The sequence below is a fragment of the Ylistrum balloti genome, unplaced genomic scaffold (genome assembly GCF_031769215.1).
Source record: "Ylistrum balloti isolate Yb309-2 unplaced genomic scaffold, AGI_CSIRO_Ybal_v1 Utg369646, whole genome shotgun sequence".
In the NCBI taxonomy this organism is placed as follows: Eukaryota; Metazoa; Mollusca; class Bivalvia; order Pectinida; family Pectinidae; genus Ylistrum; species Ylistrum balloti.
Window position 1 is genome coordinate 1890690 of NW_026781904.1, and position 17763 is coordinate 1908452.

General features: G+C 32.3%; 1 protein-coding gene across 1 annotated transcript; it reads right to left on the reverse strand.

Moving 5' to 3' along the window:
• Positions 1-1412: 1412 nt before the first annotated feature.
• On the reverse strand, positions 1413-15703 carry LOC132555530 (translocation protein SEC62-like). The gene is made up of 9 exons (XM_060219881.1): positions 15655-15703; positions 12325-12442; positions 10373-10475; positions 9465-9579; positions 8605-8724; positions 5177-5272; positions 4624-4684; positions 3992-4111; positions 1413-3470 (listed from the first exon to the last, which is right to left on the reverse strand). The coding sequence occupies exons 1-9, from the start codon at positions 15691-15693 to the stop codon at positions 3049-3051; spliced, it is 1194 nt and encodes a 397-aa protein (XP_060075864.1). The 5' UTR covers positions 15694-15703; the 3' UTR covers positions 1413-3048.
• Positions 15704-17763: the final 2060 nt, after the last annotated feature.

Consider the following 17763-nt stretch of genomic DNA (forward strand, 5'->3'; position numbering starts at 1 on the left):
TGACAGGAGGAGAAATGTACTTTTAATAAATCAATGGTTTTCGACAAGCGAGTCAAAATGCTCTTTAACAAAGAAATGCCATATACATCTAATAACAGTAGTTTGAATCCATTAAACAATTCAATGCTTACAGAGAAATAACAACAAGCAGCAACATGAATTCATTGGAATAAACCATCTCTGTGTCCACTCCTACAAAATTTCCCATAACACATACTGTAGAATTATATATTGTCGTGGAGTTCAATTTTTTAGTTTTTTAAGAAAATGCCATTTTGCTGCACTTAATTTTGTATTGTTTAATGAATGTACTTAACAAATTTTAATAGTTCATGGATATAAATTCGTGGATCAAAAAAACCCACAAAATCAGGAAAAATAAACTCCACAGGAATATTAATGACTATACAGTATTTCTTTTCTTTTCTAAATATCTGATCAAAAGAGTCACATGCTTCTTTTACATATTGTATGTTTATTCAAAAATTTCAAAGATTACACATTTTTTACCTGAAAACTGAATCTGTATACATGAACTCTAGCCTAAATACCCATGGTTATCACACATGAACTGTATCCTAAATCTCCATGGTTATTATAAAGCAAGTTGTACACACTATGATTAACCTACTTATCAAATTTCTTACTATTTATACTTTGAGAAAAAAAAAATTAAATTACCATTGCCGAAAACTTCAAAAGTGCCACCTAAAAGAGCAGAATTTCAGAGTGTTTATGTACAAATTTTTGATTTCATTTCATACCTGCAAATGAATTCTTGACATTCCAGAGGAAATCAATGTAAGGAATTCCTAATGATGAGTGATAATAGATCACAGTATTTCATCACTTCATGATCCAATTTTGTCCAAAACATGACTCCTTCATATTGTACAACTCTCTGAAGAAATTAGGATAAATTGAATTTCTTGTCATTGATGTGGATTACAATATGAAAAGTAACAACAAAGAGTTTCTTCAACTCCTTAGCTGTCACCTGACAAAAAAAGATGATTTCTTATAAATTCCTGTCTACTTAATGAACACAAACAACTGTCTCTTAAGGATGTATCTTCCTACGACCTAACGGAATGAATTAAAACAAAAATGCCACTTAAGCACCATCACAAAAAGGCGGTAAGGGAAGTAACTCTTGACAAGTGGTATAGTGTGTAATAATGAACTAAACTGTCTTGCACCTGATTGGCCAATGTCTGCAGACAGCTTACTATTTTTGGACATCCTGCAATAAACCCATGCACCAAATTTAATTGCATATTCAGTGGTGAAAATTCTTAAAAATACTGATAGTTGTTTAAATATAAGCACCCCCCCCCCCCTTGATCAGAAACTTTTGAGTTGTCACCTCTAATCCAACGCCCCCCCCAACCCCCCAACCCCCCAACCCTGTGCTTATTGCAGGCGAAAACTGTCACCAAAATTTCAGTCCTGAAATGATATAAAAGCTCGTTGAGCTCAGCTTTTGTGGTTTTCACTCCAAAAATAACTAAAACATATTTCAATCAAGCTTTTAAACAGTTCATGGACACATGAATTCTTGGATTAATAACATCCATAAAATCAACAACAAAAAATTCCCTATCAAAAGTCAATCCTCAACAAAAATTAAAGATTTTACAGTTAAAAGGTCAATCCTTACTATGAGTCAGTGGTAAATGAATGGAACACTTGAACACCTGGGTACATTGTTAAACAAATATGTCGATACATGTGGGTATTAAATAGATAAATCCTTGTCATTTTTTCTGCCATACTTCACAAAATAATTACAGTTCAAAAATTGATCAACAACAAACAACTAGTGCAGACTAAAGAGTGCACAAGACCAAAATTAAACACAGTTTTTGTGCCTCAAGATCATCCGACAAATCCTCAATCTTCAGCCTCGTTCATTCAGGTTTAACGGTAATTCTCAATATATTCATTTATGTATTAATCTTGATATTCTTAATAAAGACAATTCTTAAAAACGATTTTTGAGGTAATAAAAATTCTGACCAATTATCTGGTCCCTGTCGATCAGTATAGAAAAATCGGTTTGCCTATTCAGAAAGAAAATGAATTTCCTTTCTTCATATACAGTGAAGCTCCTATATGAGCCCACCATCTCAATTTTTCGCCAACTCTTTCATAAAAATATGTAAATATATGGCATTTCATCCTTCAACACTGTGTAACGAAAACATCCAACCTGAACATTACCAGTGTTGGAAGCTACACCTATTTGGATGTATAATATCCACAGAGATGCCCTGTGTTTATTTCTATATAAACTTATTCATTAACTAACAGAGTGTATATGTACCTAAATCACACATATTGTAGGTAACAGCTCTGTCTCTGATTCATAGATTTCATACAGGTATTAAGGTATATACATGTATAATCTTTCATCAAAGCTTTAGTTTTTTTCTAACTCCTTCAAAACTAACCAATGATTGCAATAGAATTTTTTCTTGTTTCTAAGATGTAATTAGAACTTGTCCCTGTTTCTACAACGTAACAGAATTTTACCTTGTTTGCACAACATCAACATAACTTTTTCTTGTTTTTACAACATCAACAGATATTTTACCTCTTTCTATGACATCAACAGAACTTTTTCATGTTTCTAAGACATTAACAGAAATTTTTCTTGGCTGAGGTCTTTAACCTTGTAAATGAAGTACAGTGTACCTTGTACACATAATTTTTGGAAATATTCTGTAACATTACTTATGTCTCTGAAAATCAAAAAAAAAAAGAAGATTCAGGAAATAAACGATATAGCTTCATCAGAAAGATTATCATGAATTTACAACAGTTTAATAAATCATAACAAACACAGTACACCATTCATGTCAAATAATCTAGAATTGCCACGATATTGTTCAGACCAGTAATAATGCTTTACATTACCATCATGGAGGTACAAGTCTACCTGGCCTTGTTAATATTGAACACAATAGACTATCACTGTTTCCTAAACAGACTGAAAACTTCACTTGTCTATAATGTTCTGAAATATTTTTCCCCTTGTCATGAAATTTATCTATCCTTTTTACTTTCATATTCATGTTCATCAACATCTTCTTCTTCTTCATCATCGTTTTCTTCATCTTCATCCTCCATATTTTCTTCATCTTCATCAACATCCTTCTCATCCTCTGATAACTTCTTCTCACTTTCATCTAAAGTTTCCTCTACATCTTCTTTTTGAACCAATTCAAAGCCCTGGTCCTGTGCTTCCTGTTTTTCTTTCACCTCCATTTCTTTTTTCTGTTTTTTATCTTTCTTTTTCTTCTTACTATTCTCATCTTCTTCTTCCTGTTTCCCATTGTAGATGTCTAATTTATACAAAGGTTTGAAAGAATCGAAAAATCCAACGTCTTCTGTCAGATTTGGTAAAAACCAAAGATGCACTTTACCAACAGTCACAATCCAGATGACACAAAACAGTACGAAACGAACTAAAATAAAAAACAAAGAGACAAAATCAGTAAACGATATCATATTTATCAACAACCTCAAGTTTAAAACAACCACAAAAGCTATATTAATCATAATGCAATCCAATTCCAAGATTTTTAAAACAGGAAATTTATTTCATCAAATTGCTACGAAATAAAGCCGCAGCAGAGACGATGTGATATTCAAGTACTATAATAATAATATGATACTGTGTCTTTTCTATTCCATCATGTGGAAATTTAGCCAATTTGTATCAAACCATGCAAACCTTTAGTCCTGTAATATTTTCGCCACTGAAGAGCAACATACAAAATGTTGCATTTTCTCAATTGAAATTTGCCAGTTTATTATGCCAAAGCAGTCTTTTGAAAAAAAAAGGTGAAAACTAGATGCTGGCAGAGAAAAAACCAAAAAAAATAATGTATTATACAATATTTGTGTCACAGTGAAATGAAAATGACTATAAAATACACTTACAAGATAATTAATGATATATGATAATTTAATTCACATTTCTTACCAAATACAAGAAACAAGATAAAGCCAACAAAACTGGCTCCGGCTAAACTGCAGTAGTATACACCCACTCTTAACTCATCAGGCCACAGGGGGAATACGCACAGGGCAGCCGCACCAACCACTGGATAAAAACAAATACCACAATCTTATAACATGTAGTAAGCCCATGCTTGGTAATAAGCCCACCTATATAGAAAAGTGTCACATTTATCTAGAAGTAAAGCCACTTACATTGAATAGTATGTATTTTATTGTTAATTACCATTAAATGTCATTATATTGTCCTGTAATACTAGTCTATATCATGACGCAGAGTCTGAGGTGAATGCAGGAAATATTTTGGTAGTTATAAATATCGTGGGTGGTAGATTAACCAAACAAATTTAAGCAGAAACATACCAGAGGATATTTTTTGTGTTTTCCTTTTTATTATCAAATATTACACTTCAAATCAACCTGATATATCTGAGAATTTGTTTTATACTGAAAAAAAGCATTTTTTCTGTCTGTACATCTGTGTATTTGTTAACATCTGTTTGCATGTCTGTCTGTATGTCTGTACAGCTGTCAGTATATGAATGTTTGTATATTTCTGTCTGTATATCTGTAATTTCTCAAACAAATTAGACTTACCCATTAACAGACCAATAATAAAGGTCTTTGCTGGAACCGGATCATATATCCAGACATATACCTGAAAAAAAATGTTGAAAAATCATTAGACAACCATTAGTCAGTAAAACTATTATTCACTGTCCAGATAAAAGAAGAATTTTAGTCAAATTCATATCATAACTATGTGAGTATTTAAACCCATGTTTCATTCTACTACAAATTGCTCATCGCAGTAAATGAAGGAAAGTTACGAGACAACTGTGGGTAACCAATGATGGTCTTGAAAGTGACGGACCAAATCTATAAAATTGTGAAAGAAATATGTAAATTTTAATGAAACCTACGTTCCGGAAGTTTGTGATAAAAACATTTACCACGTCACTAACAGTTGGAACTGGACACACTGTATTAACAGTAAGCATGTAGAGTTTTCTAAGAATGTTCTGATCACACACACAGGACTTAATCTCTACTTATTCATAAAAAATGATTTAAGAATACTGCAAAGTTTTTATACTTGTTTGCCCTCAACAAAATATTTCATGCTGATGATAATTTACTTAACACTTACGTCATTTCCGTCTAAGAACACCTGGTCATCATGCATGTCCACTTTCAATTTTCTTTCCTTCTTCTTCTTTTCATCATCTTTTTTCTTTTCATCATCCTGAAATGAAACCTTAAGAAATTAGTTCCTAGATATACATTTATGCCTGTCTTTTCATCATCCTGTCCTGAAATGAATCCTTAGGAAATCAGTTCCTAGATATACATTTATGTCTATAGCTATAATATTTGTTTACATCTACTCCTGAGACACTGATGTACCAATTTTACACTAAAACATTAACAGTAGATATTGAAATATATAATTACAGCATCAATGAAAGTATGTCTTTATGTACAGAAATATTTTATCATACATCCTCGATACTTCAGGAGTTACGATCAATACATTCCTGATTCTCAGGGTTTGCAATCAGTTTAATTCTCTGCATTCCTGGAACATGTCATTGAAAAAATTGAAAGCAAAAAGTAATTTGATTGGCTCCAGAAAGGAAAAACAGACCAATCACAGGCTAATATGCTCCTTTTGAAGATTACAGAGGAGCAACATTTAACAGGGTGTTCCCGATTTGCCCACTTTTTTTAAACAAAGAAAGGTGTTGTTTCAGGAAGACAATAGAAAACTAATTATAGCCAGTTTCAGATTAACTATAGATTTCACCTGAGTTCATTTACCTGTGTTTTTACCTGCGTGAGCTATTACCAGAGATTCTACCTGTAGTCTACACTAAGTACTTTTCATTACATTTTAATTACACACCAAAGCAGAAAGTTTATCATTTCTTATACGTATAAATACGATTAAACATACTTTTACATACCTTTTACATAGGTAAATTAATATGAAATAGACTATATTCCTTATCACAACATTCTTCTGCCCATGTCATTTTAAAACGTGGGCAAATCGGGATACGGCTCATTCAACTACAAAGCCATTACAATATACCATTATGCAACCTGAAGATTGATGTAGGTTGAAGAGGGGTGTTCCCGGAACGTATACATGTCCATGACAATAGGTAGAAACATCAAAGGGATGGTAATTATAATCTGTTTCATATAGGTACTGCATTTACCTGAGATATTTTACCTGTGGATCTACCTGTAATTTTTAGATATTACAGATATATCATTATAAATCAACAATTAAGTATTGATATTTTGCCTCTTAATACTTCAGTATTTCAGGCAGAAAGTACATGTATACATGCACATGTCCTTCTAAAAATTGAATCAAATTCTTACTCTGTCAAATTGATAAATGATATATATACGCACAACCATTTACATAATCATTTACCTTTCTCTGTGAGAAGACCTAATTCTGTATAAATGACCGTTACATGCTAAGTTGTTATCCCCTTTTCTATTCTGGATGAACTTAAAATCTAACTGAGCATTAGCCATGATTGATTTCTAACAATATCACTTAAGTGTCAGAACCTATTAATGAATGATGGAATTGGGGATTAATTCTGAATCTTATCTAGATAAATAAATATATTATTTTTTATCTATATAGATAAATATATAGTTTGGATAATCACCTCAAGGTGTCACATCAGATGTAGCTTGGTCAACGTTAGCACAGTATTAACACAGTTCATCATGTTTTAAAAGATTGAACTAGGATAAGTTTTCATATTAAAACATTTCACTGGAACAATATCATCTGAACCCAAAAAATATTATAACAAAAAATTATATAGTGGAAATGATATCACAATATTTTATATTATTTTGGAATATACAACAAAAATAATATAACATCATTAAAAATTGCATAATAATTACATGTACATTATGTACACAGCATAATAATACATGTACATTATGGCATAATAATTACATGTACATTATGTCACCATACACGGCATAATAATTACATGTACATTATGTCACCATACACGACATAATAATTACATGTACATTATGTCACCATACACAGCATAATAATTACATGTACATTATGTCACCATACACGGCAATAATTACATGTACATTATGTCACCATACACGGCATAATAATTACATGTACATTATGTCACCATACACGACATAATAATTACATGTACATTATGTCACCATACACGACATAATAATTACATGTACATTATGTCACCATACACGACATAATAATTACATGTACATTATGTCACCATACACGGCATAATAATTACATGTACATTATGTCACCATACACGACATAATAATTACATGTACATTATGTCACCATACACGACATAATAATTACATGTACATTATGTCACCATACACGGCATAATAATTACATGTACATTATGTCACCATACACGGCATAATAATTACATGTACATTATGTCACCATACACGACATAATAATTACATGTACATTATGTCACCATACACGGCATAATAATTACATGTACATTATGTCACCATACACGGCATAATAATTACATGTACATTATGTCACCATACACGGCATAATAATTACATGTACATTATGTCACCATACACAGCATAATAATTACATGTACATTATGTCACCATACACGACATAATAATTACATGTACATTATGTCACCATACACGGCATAATAATTACATGTACATTATGTCACCATACACGGCATAATAATTACATGTACATTATGTCACCATACACGACATAATAATTACATGTACATTATGTCACCATACACGACATAATAATTACATGTACATTATGTCACCATACACGGCATAATAATTACATGTACATTATGTCACCATACACGGCATAATAATTACATGTACATTATGTCACCATACACGACATAATAATTACATGTACATTATGTCACCATATATTTTTAATTATATTACGTCTTTAATTATTTTTATTTTATTTCCTTTTTTGGCTGAGTTTTTTTTATACATGTACAGGTGAGAACCACAGGTAAAAACACAGGTAAACCGAACTAACATTAATGATGTAGACTATAATCACTGTAAAAAAAAAATTTCTATGTAGATGTTTATAATATGTATGCATTCCGGGATACAGCCGTTGAAGAATCTCACTCACAATATCCAGTCACCCCTAGCATGGCACAACTCAAATACAGATTTCTATATCTGTAAAGTTCTGGAAAAATAGGTTTATACAGGATAGTTCTTATCATGCATATCTTTCAACTTTCATTAATTGAAATGCAGGATAAAAGCCATGAACAAAATTTTCAACACATGAAATCATGAATATCTATGAATACATGAATGATTTATCTCCTGTCACTTGCATAATCATATTTTTATATATATAATAGATCTGAAAAATACAAAAATGTGTTTATTTGTTTACATGGTGTATAACAAATAAGAAAGGTACAAAAAGAGGACATGATATTTTTTACCTTACAAACATGACCAGCTGAACTTTAGATTTCATGTCATATGACATCATACCTTTTTATCCTCTTGTTTATTTTTGTCATCACTTTTGTCTTCTTCTTTTTCATCTGTTTCTTTCTCCTCTATTGCTTTGTCTTTTTTACTTTTTTTGTCTTTTTTCGTGGACTTTTTATCCTTCAATACCAGAATGGCATATTTAATATCTCATGTACATCACTACAGACAGTACAAAAGTTTACATACAGTGAGCCAACTTACTCTGAGATCCTACAAACTGTTTACTCCAAACATCTAACTAAACAGAATATTGTCCATGTTGTATAGAAAAGAACTTTATCCTAATTGTCAAAAGTGTACCCGAGTGATAAGGAATTACCTGGTATCAATAACTATTGACAAAGACTTTCATAACAATACATCCTGTATGAGTGAGAACAATTTTATCTAAATAATGTCTTTGATAAAAATTGGAACCTCTCAAAGCTATTAGAAAATACTGATGATTGAAAATGAGCTTAATTACTTTTCTCATCTTTATGACTTACAACAAATACCTTTAAAATTTCAGTTTTTATATTTTAGGTTCTCATTCTCCTACTTTTGTGGACAATAATAATTAATTAAATGAAAAGAAAGTTGGAGTGAATTATCCCCAGTTTCTTGTTTAATTAATAATTTGAAGGGTGCAGATTTGCGAAAAAGTTCATAAAAACTTTTGTAAAACATCTTAAAATATTTTTGATAGCAATGATAACTTAATAATTCTATTTAACTGTAATAATTATTCGGTTAAATTTGGTCATACTTTGTAAAGAATACTGTTTTTTTATCAAAACTGATTAATTCTGTGCTAGGCACACTACTGAGTTAGGACCAATATACATCTACCCTGACTGTTTCGTCTTAGCTGATACCTTTTCTTCCTCTACTTCCTCTTCTGTCTTCTTCTTTTTCTTCTTTTTATCAAGAATTTTGTCTTTTCGTCTCTCTAACTTTAATGCTCTGTGTAACAACCCCTTTTGTAGTAATCTGAAAATGAAGGAACACTCTGAGGTACACATGAATACAGTTAACACCTTTATAAAAAAAAACCTGTTTTTTCTAAAAATAAAAATTCCATAACAGCTGTTTTCATAATAGTTGAATGGTTTTACACATCTCACAATTCTCTACAGTTTGTATAGAAATCAGAAAAGACTCTTTACGTGAAGCTTATTTCAATACACAAAATTTAACATGACTAACAGAATTTCCACATTTTTCATTTTAAAATGTTAAATGCTCTTTTTACAACATTAATATCATTTAGAATAGAAACCCTTGGCTCAAAACGTCAAGATGATTTATAATCCTGTTGTTTATAAGAGACCAAGAGAGAACACTGCAATGAAAGAAAATCAAGAAATGAAAATCGATTCAAATTGTAAATGAACCTATTACAACTTTGAACTCTAGTTCATATCAAGTTTCTCTCAATGTCACTTTTCTTTGAATGTAATGTTTCTTTTACTGTCACATCTATTATTTCAAGTTTTCCTCTTAAAATTGCTTCTTATCCATGTATCAGGCAATATCACAAAAAAATTTTTCCACATCCCTGAGAAAAATGCTGTCGATGTCACTTTTCTGTTAATATCATGTTTCTGTTAATGTCATATTTTAGTTAATGACAAATCTGTTATCTTCAAGTTTTTCCCAGAAATTCTAAACCTTCTGCTCCATATCAATATATCAGGCAATATCACAAAAAATTTTTAGCATCCCTGAGAAAAATGCTTTCAATATAATTTCTATTTCATCACATCACAATAACTTTACATACCTTTCACAGAACTTTTCACAAGATTTCCTATCTGACAACAAAATATCACTCTTGCTTGGCTTGGCCCATTTTGATTTCAGGAGCAGATCAATTGCATCTGATGCTGAAATAAATTAATTCTAACATCAGCTAAACAAATCTGGTTTTGAGAAAATTCTTACATTATAAAGAGGTTTGTAAATGCATTTTTTTGAAGCTTGAATTTTAAGCAAGTGCTTTATATCTTCCCAGATACAATTAAAAAAACTTGCAATTAAATATGACCAAAAACATTAATTAGTCAATATTCTATTTATCATACCCAATGCTTCTGACAATAAAATTTATTCTATACTGTGATTATCTAATTTTAAAGTTTTAAAAATTTGAGAATTATTGAGTGAATGACAGCCTTATCAGGAAGGATAAGTTAGAATGATCTACTCTAATGGTTGATTAAAATCCCTTTTCTTATTAAGAAGCTGTTTTAGCTTGACATCTACAGCTGTACAACATAATCAATAAAACCCAAACCAATCATTGTAGCTACAAATTTGCTATGTAACATATTTTTTTTTTTTTTTATTTTCTGCTGCAGACTGACACCATGCTCTATTTATTGGAAGTTTACAACTTCACCATGAGACTGTAACAGGTTATGGTTAGCTATGTGGTACAGTGGTAACACACTCTCCTTTCATCAGTGTACGGGGTTTAATTCCTGGAACAGGGTCACCTACCCGACCATGTGGGTTTTTCCACCCAAGTAAGACACCTCACTGCTTCCATCCAGGTCAACAAGAATGATTAATATATGCTTAAAGCTTGTTTTGCGTATTTTTATAAAATAAATAAAGTTTATATTATATCATATATTCTAATATGGCTATCTATACTATACTCTAAAAGATATTCTGTCACCAGAATAAATGTCATTTTGTTAAGATTCACCTTAATCTAGATTGTAACATGTTAATCTAGAATATAACACATGTTAATCTATCCGTAGGGGTATACAGCCAATGTCGTTCTTTTTGTAGTGTTCGTAAGTTCCGTGGTCCCTAGCTTGGATACCTCCAGGTATGTAGGGCGATTGAGTAATAATGGTAACTAAAGGGTAATATTCCTGAAGGAGCCCACATGTTCAGGCGAAACCAGTAGACAGATTGTAACAAATATACTCTTCTGGTACCCTGGACTTGTTGCGATTCAATATTACCCACATGTTAATCTAGATTTTAATACACGTTCATCTAGATTATAACACACATTAACCTATATAACAACACAAGGTAATCTAGACCTGATCAGTGTTGAGTTGATTCTTTATGTTTTGACAAAAGTTGGAAAATATTGATTTTTATATCAGAAAGAAAAATCAGTAAAGGGGCTGAGGGGTATCTAAAAAATAACTTTTGTTGTTGGCTAAATGTAGAAAAAAAATTTAACTTCAAATTACACATTACTGACATTGCTGCATGCAACTCAGCACATTAATATGTAATAACTAGTGTGATATGACAGGCTGAGAAAGCTAAGTCTTGCTCTCAGAGATATATTGTTTAAAGTGCCTTCAGGGTATATCTTATGTTGATCCACGTATAACATGATATACTATGTCTGTGTGATGTACCCTCAGGCTAATCGACAAACAGGTATAGATCAGTCGTGTGACAGCTTGTTAGTATTCATCCTAAGAAACAGCTACCAGCAGGTGCCAAGGGAGAGACACACCAGTATTGTTTAAATTGTAACACCATATGTGAATTGCATATTAATCATGAGTTTTGAGAAAATGACTTAAAAATTAAAAATATTTAACCTGTTCATATAATGCATAATGCTTTTTTTTGCTCTCTTAAATCTCACTATTTGTATGGACAATTGATGGAAAACACCAACAAGACAGAAATATCTAGTATAGTTAATTTGTAAACAAAACAATGTAAATACCAGATTAATCTAAACCTTACCAACAAATGTCTTGACAACAGTTCCCATAGGAATAAATTTGGCATCTCGAGTCGCACAGTTGAAACGTAGATGTTTAGCGATTGAATATTCCTCTTTACTACAAGGTTTTTCATTGTCCTGTAAAAGAGATATTTAAAAGTTTAAAACATCACTAATAATTAGGAGTCATGTCTTCAATCAAACATTACAAAAAAGCTCCAATTATTTATAAGAATTACCTTAGTTTCAGCCAGCACACTAAGTGGTATGGGTGTAACATTATTTCAACACAGGTTGGATCATTAATCAAATTAATATGAGCCACACTAATTTAAATATTTCCTTGCTCATCTATCTTATCATAACCTGACAAAGTCCAAAAGATATAAAACAGCTGTTTGTTTTTTCACTGGTTTCGGATAGAAGATATAAATTTTTTTATAGTGAATTCATACGGGGCCCATTATTCCCCTGTGAAGTCCTAAAAAAACACCCTGACTTCATGCCAGCAAACCATTTTATGTTTAAGATTATCTGCCTCTGATACTATATCTTATAACAGGATTTGTAATCTTATCTTGTATTTCTTGGTAGCATATAATTAACACTGTTATTAAACAGACATTAAATGCTAGCTTCTCTATATGCCACCAGTGTAAATATATCACGCTGAAATTAAAATGAAATTATCCCAACCTCCACTACTGAAATATATTCATTTTGTATGGATAACATTACTTTAGTGAAAAATAAGCCCAGAAAATTTAGTGAAGACTAAAGGACAGTTCATTCCACAAGGTGAAAATTGAAGGTGACTACCATTTGCGAAGTAACTAGCTACAGAGCATGAAGAAGGTACAGCCTTCAATTCTATACATCAATGATTAATGTGCTGTAAATAAAACCAGTATTCAGCCAGGTTGTAACATACAATTATATCTAATACTGACTATTACTTTTAGACAACATACAAGTGGTATTCACCTGCATGCCAACAACATTATCAATAACAATCTTTAGTACAGAATAATTTACCAGTAATTTAATCCTAAATCAAAACTAAACCTGTCTGCGGTTTATGTGTTCTACCTTCTTTCAGCTGAGTATTTATGTCCCTACACTGACTGTATTAAATTTCACACAAACTTTCATATTCAGCACATGTATTATTAAATCATTTATAAATATACAGATATCATCTGGGTTTGCATTGCAAATTGGCTACTTTATAATTTGGGTTCTTTCATGTTAAATGGAATCTTTCTAATATGTATACTTGCCTAAAACTCACAATCCATGGCACAAATCGCTAGCCAAGAAATTTAACAACTGTCTAACCAACTACGCTACCCCAACATAAAAAGAAAATATATGGTACATTGGTGTTTTTTTTTTTTAAATTTCTATGCTTCAAAATGCAATTGGGAGGTCTTAAACACAAAGTCTGAAGATGCTAGGTAGCTGAGGATTTCTGACAGACAGACTGATGATTTCTACAATAGATAATAGACAGACATATCTATGTAATACAGCTACATTGTGTTACATTCATAATAATGTTTTTCTTCTTCATTATATTAACATGTGTTGAAAAGTATAGAGGGTTTGAGTGAAGTGATTAATATACCCTGCGACCTAGAATTGCCAGGGTATTCAACTTTCCTTGTTATACCATACTTTGGTCATTTAACGGAGCAGGTCTCATGCATATAATCTAACTATGATTTTCACTTTCTACACATCAGCTGGTTTCTTCTTCACAAATTTGATATAAGACCTATTCCTGATGATGAAATTCCTAAATTGAAGTAAAACTCAACCTAAAATAAATATCATATAATGAAAAAGTACAGGCCAGGATTTATAAATTTTATAAAAATGGCATGTTTGGAATACTTAATCAAATTGTTTCTATTAGATTTTAGTTCTGTAATATGTGGTATATACCTTTGATGGTTCAAGTCATGATTTTTAACAATTATAATCAGGTATTTAAATATTAATGTTATTGTCAAACCTCCCAAATTCAAATCAAATATGTTCGTCCGTATTAAATATAAAGGGTAAAAATCCAATAATGAATATTTATAGTCAAGATATGAACCTTATAAAACTGGAAGGACTTTTCAATAGGACTACATAACAGGCCTATGATCGATTGGTAACTCCAGCATTCCCATTTACCTCCTGTAGATTGTTTTTTACCCAAAAAATTTCATCTTGTATCCTCTATTTTCTAGATTCTGTTTTGCAATGGGTTCAAATACCTCACAAAATATTAATTTTACTCAAAGTTTGAAGCTGCTCCTGGTAAGATATATGATCATTATACCAGGATTACTTTCTGTCAGTTTTCCTAGGGGATTGCGGAGTAAACTCGGAATGGCTTATATCACTATACCGAATGAGTGGGAATTTTCAAGCTGTCTAAAGTCAGTTTGTACTGTCAACTAGAAAAATTACATTTTTGATAAAATACCAATGAATAAATAATGATAATAACGAAAGGGCTTTTTATAAGTTATCCAAATTGTGCCCAATCCCATTCCAATTAATTAATAAAATTCCTGGCTAGCCATTGTATGACCAGGGGATAATGTTGTCTGAGTAGGATCAGAAGGAGGTACCAGTGTCAAGGGAGCGGGGTGCACAATACAGATAAAGAGAGTTCCGCGGTTCATTTGCCAGACCTGGTGCGAGTCAACAGATACAGGCCTGTAACTTATTACTGAACAATATTTCTGTCATTTATGGTCTTATAATGTCTGTTGTCTATCCGTAGCTATGTCGTTTTCTGTTGTCTATAATGTCCCCATCTTTGTCTATAATGCCTCTGTTGTCAATATACCAGGTATTTGGGTTATGGAGGGAGTGTGAAAAGTGTGGTGAATGAGTGTTTCTGCGGGACTTGTAAATAAAATCAATTGTGAACCTTATTCTATAGTTGGTTATTCTGTCAGACTATATGTCAGAGTAAACCCACGAAACTAAGGAGTGCTTGCCCGAGTAAAATTAGCCACTACACGAAAGCTTCAACATGAAGTTGGCAAGTACATGATAGAATGTGTAGGAGTAGAAACCACTAACAGCAAAATGATGCCTGGAGAGAGATTCCGAAATCACCACTGGCGATTAATCATTTTGCTACAGTACACCATGTTATCATTTGATCTAGGCGTGAAACCAAATGAGGATATCCAATATTTGTAACACACTTACTGAACTTTTGAGAACTTCCGTACAATATTTTGAAAAAATTACGAATATTTATATTAGTTATGATGTATGAATTGTTTTTGTTACGTGATGATCATGTTTTAAACCTTAAAATCACAGATAAATAGATATACCTTCTCTGTTCTCTTTCGCGTTCGTCGCTTGTCCGCCATGTTTACGTGGACTCCATGCAAACGTTTGAAAACAAAGCAGTTATGTGACTACGATCAAATCATTTTTCAGATGGCGATTTCGGCTTTTCCGGAAAAATTAGAAAAATCCTAATAGTTCGAGGCTTAGCAAGGACAGATATTAATTTTCAGTTTTCGTAATTTTCAATGAACATTTATATATTTTGCTACATTCGAACTTTGAAATTTGAACTGTGAATGCTGCATTTTCTTCAATTCGATTTCTTCAATTAACTTGCCGTTTGATGAAAATATGATAGAGGATACATAAGAAGTGGCCTTTAACATGTGTTTCTTACTTGGATAATGAACCAATAATTCACACCTTAACTTTATATTGTGTACAGTGTTACATGTCAAAAGTCAAATAGTCTGTCAGAAAACGTTGCTTCAGCTGTATATGTAAATTAATTTACAAATAGGCTTGTTAATCACTGTAAAAACCAAGAACTTTATTTAATTAGAAATCAACAATCGAATATTGACAATAAAGTACAAGACCCGATAAACGTATTGAAAAATTATTATTTGTTGTGTATAAGTCTGGTATAAAGGACTTTGATAAAGTCCTGCACTAGAATAAACTTACCTTGTTGTTGTGTTTATTTACACAGCCCTTTTGATAGACCATGATAACCCAACAATTAAGAATATCTTCTTATAACAACACTCATGCTAATCTTTGTTCCCGTTTTTTTGTCTTCCTTTGGGAATAGGACAGGACAGGGATTTTGTGTTGTCACAAGATAAACAATTTCGCGTTATTTATTCATTTATCTATTTCATTTTAACCCCCCCCCCACACACACACACACACACCCATCCCCCACCCCCACCCCCGCCGCTCTCTCTCTCCTCTCTCTCTTCTCCCCCCCCCCTCTCTCTCTCTCTCTCTCCCTCCCTCTCTCTCTCGCTTTACTGCCGTCTATAATGCCGCCGTCTCTATTGTCTATGTTATTCAGCGACGTATTTTTGTATCACTACACTCTTCCCTAGTCAGATGTACGTGTGATACGCATTCCAATTTTTAAGTTTTCTATTCCCCAAGTCTCAGTGGTGATGCCGTTATTTCAAACCTTTGAAAATATTATCTAACGAAAACAGAATACTGAATGACAGTTTCTATATAAAACGATTGGAACACATCTGTAGGTGGTTTTAGTCGAGGAGATAAGAAAAATGTGATGTATTGAATCAAATGTGTGTTCGATCATGGAAGACTACGGTGAAATGTTTGTCTAATTTCGGTCTCTTTGTTGCAGTACTAGTAAAAGTGTAATCAAAGGGGAAAATTTTATGAGAAAGTTACTCATGTGAATTTATATAGAAAAAAATAGGTGGAACATGAAGAAAGAAAAATATGCAAACATTTTGAAATTCGTGGTTGAACATTTGGGATATTCAAGTTAGAAAGACATATTACCTATTATTGAAAGAATATTTATAAGAAAGTTGTGTGTTACGTAAGGTACTAGATGAAGACAGTCTAAATTTAAAACGTCGTAGAAATTAATTTCGAAAGTATACAAAAAGGTATGTGAATTGAGAAATAGATGTGAAAAGAATGTTTCTTTCTTACGTCGTGATACTTATGGGGGACGGGGAGGGGGAGGGGGGCTGGGGGGAGGACGGGGGAACTGGATGGCGGTTATGGAAATAAGAAAAACCTATTTCATGGGGGAAAGGAGTCTTGCTCAAACTTAAAATACCGTGGTTTTTTTCACGCACGCATGAAAATTGTAAAATTATTCACGAAATGTTAATAACTTCGGAAGATATGGGTTTCACGGGGAAGGAAAGTTATGCGTAAATTTCGAACGTCGTGGAACTTTTTGTGGAAACTGTGTGGCTCTAAAAAGAGCCTTTCAGGGAAGTGCCCTGCAATACTAGCAGAATCAGAAATTCTAGATGAGATCGGTGACATCGTTTTCACCTTCGTAGCTCGAGGATCGATGATAATCGTCGTCGCTGCCGAATATCTCTGTTCTGAGTTTGGTGACTTGGATAGCCTGCCAATGAGCGTAGTCGTAGTACGTATTTCTCATCCCCTCT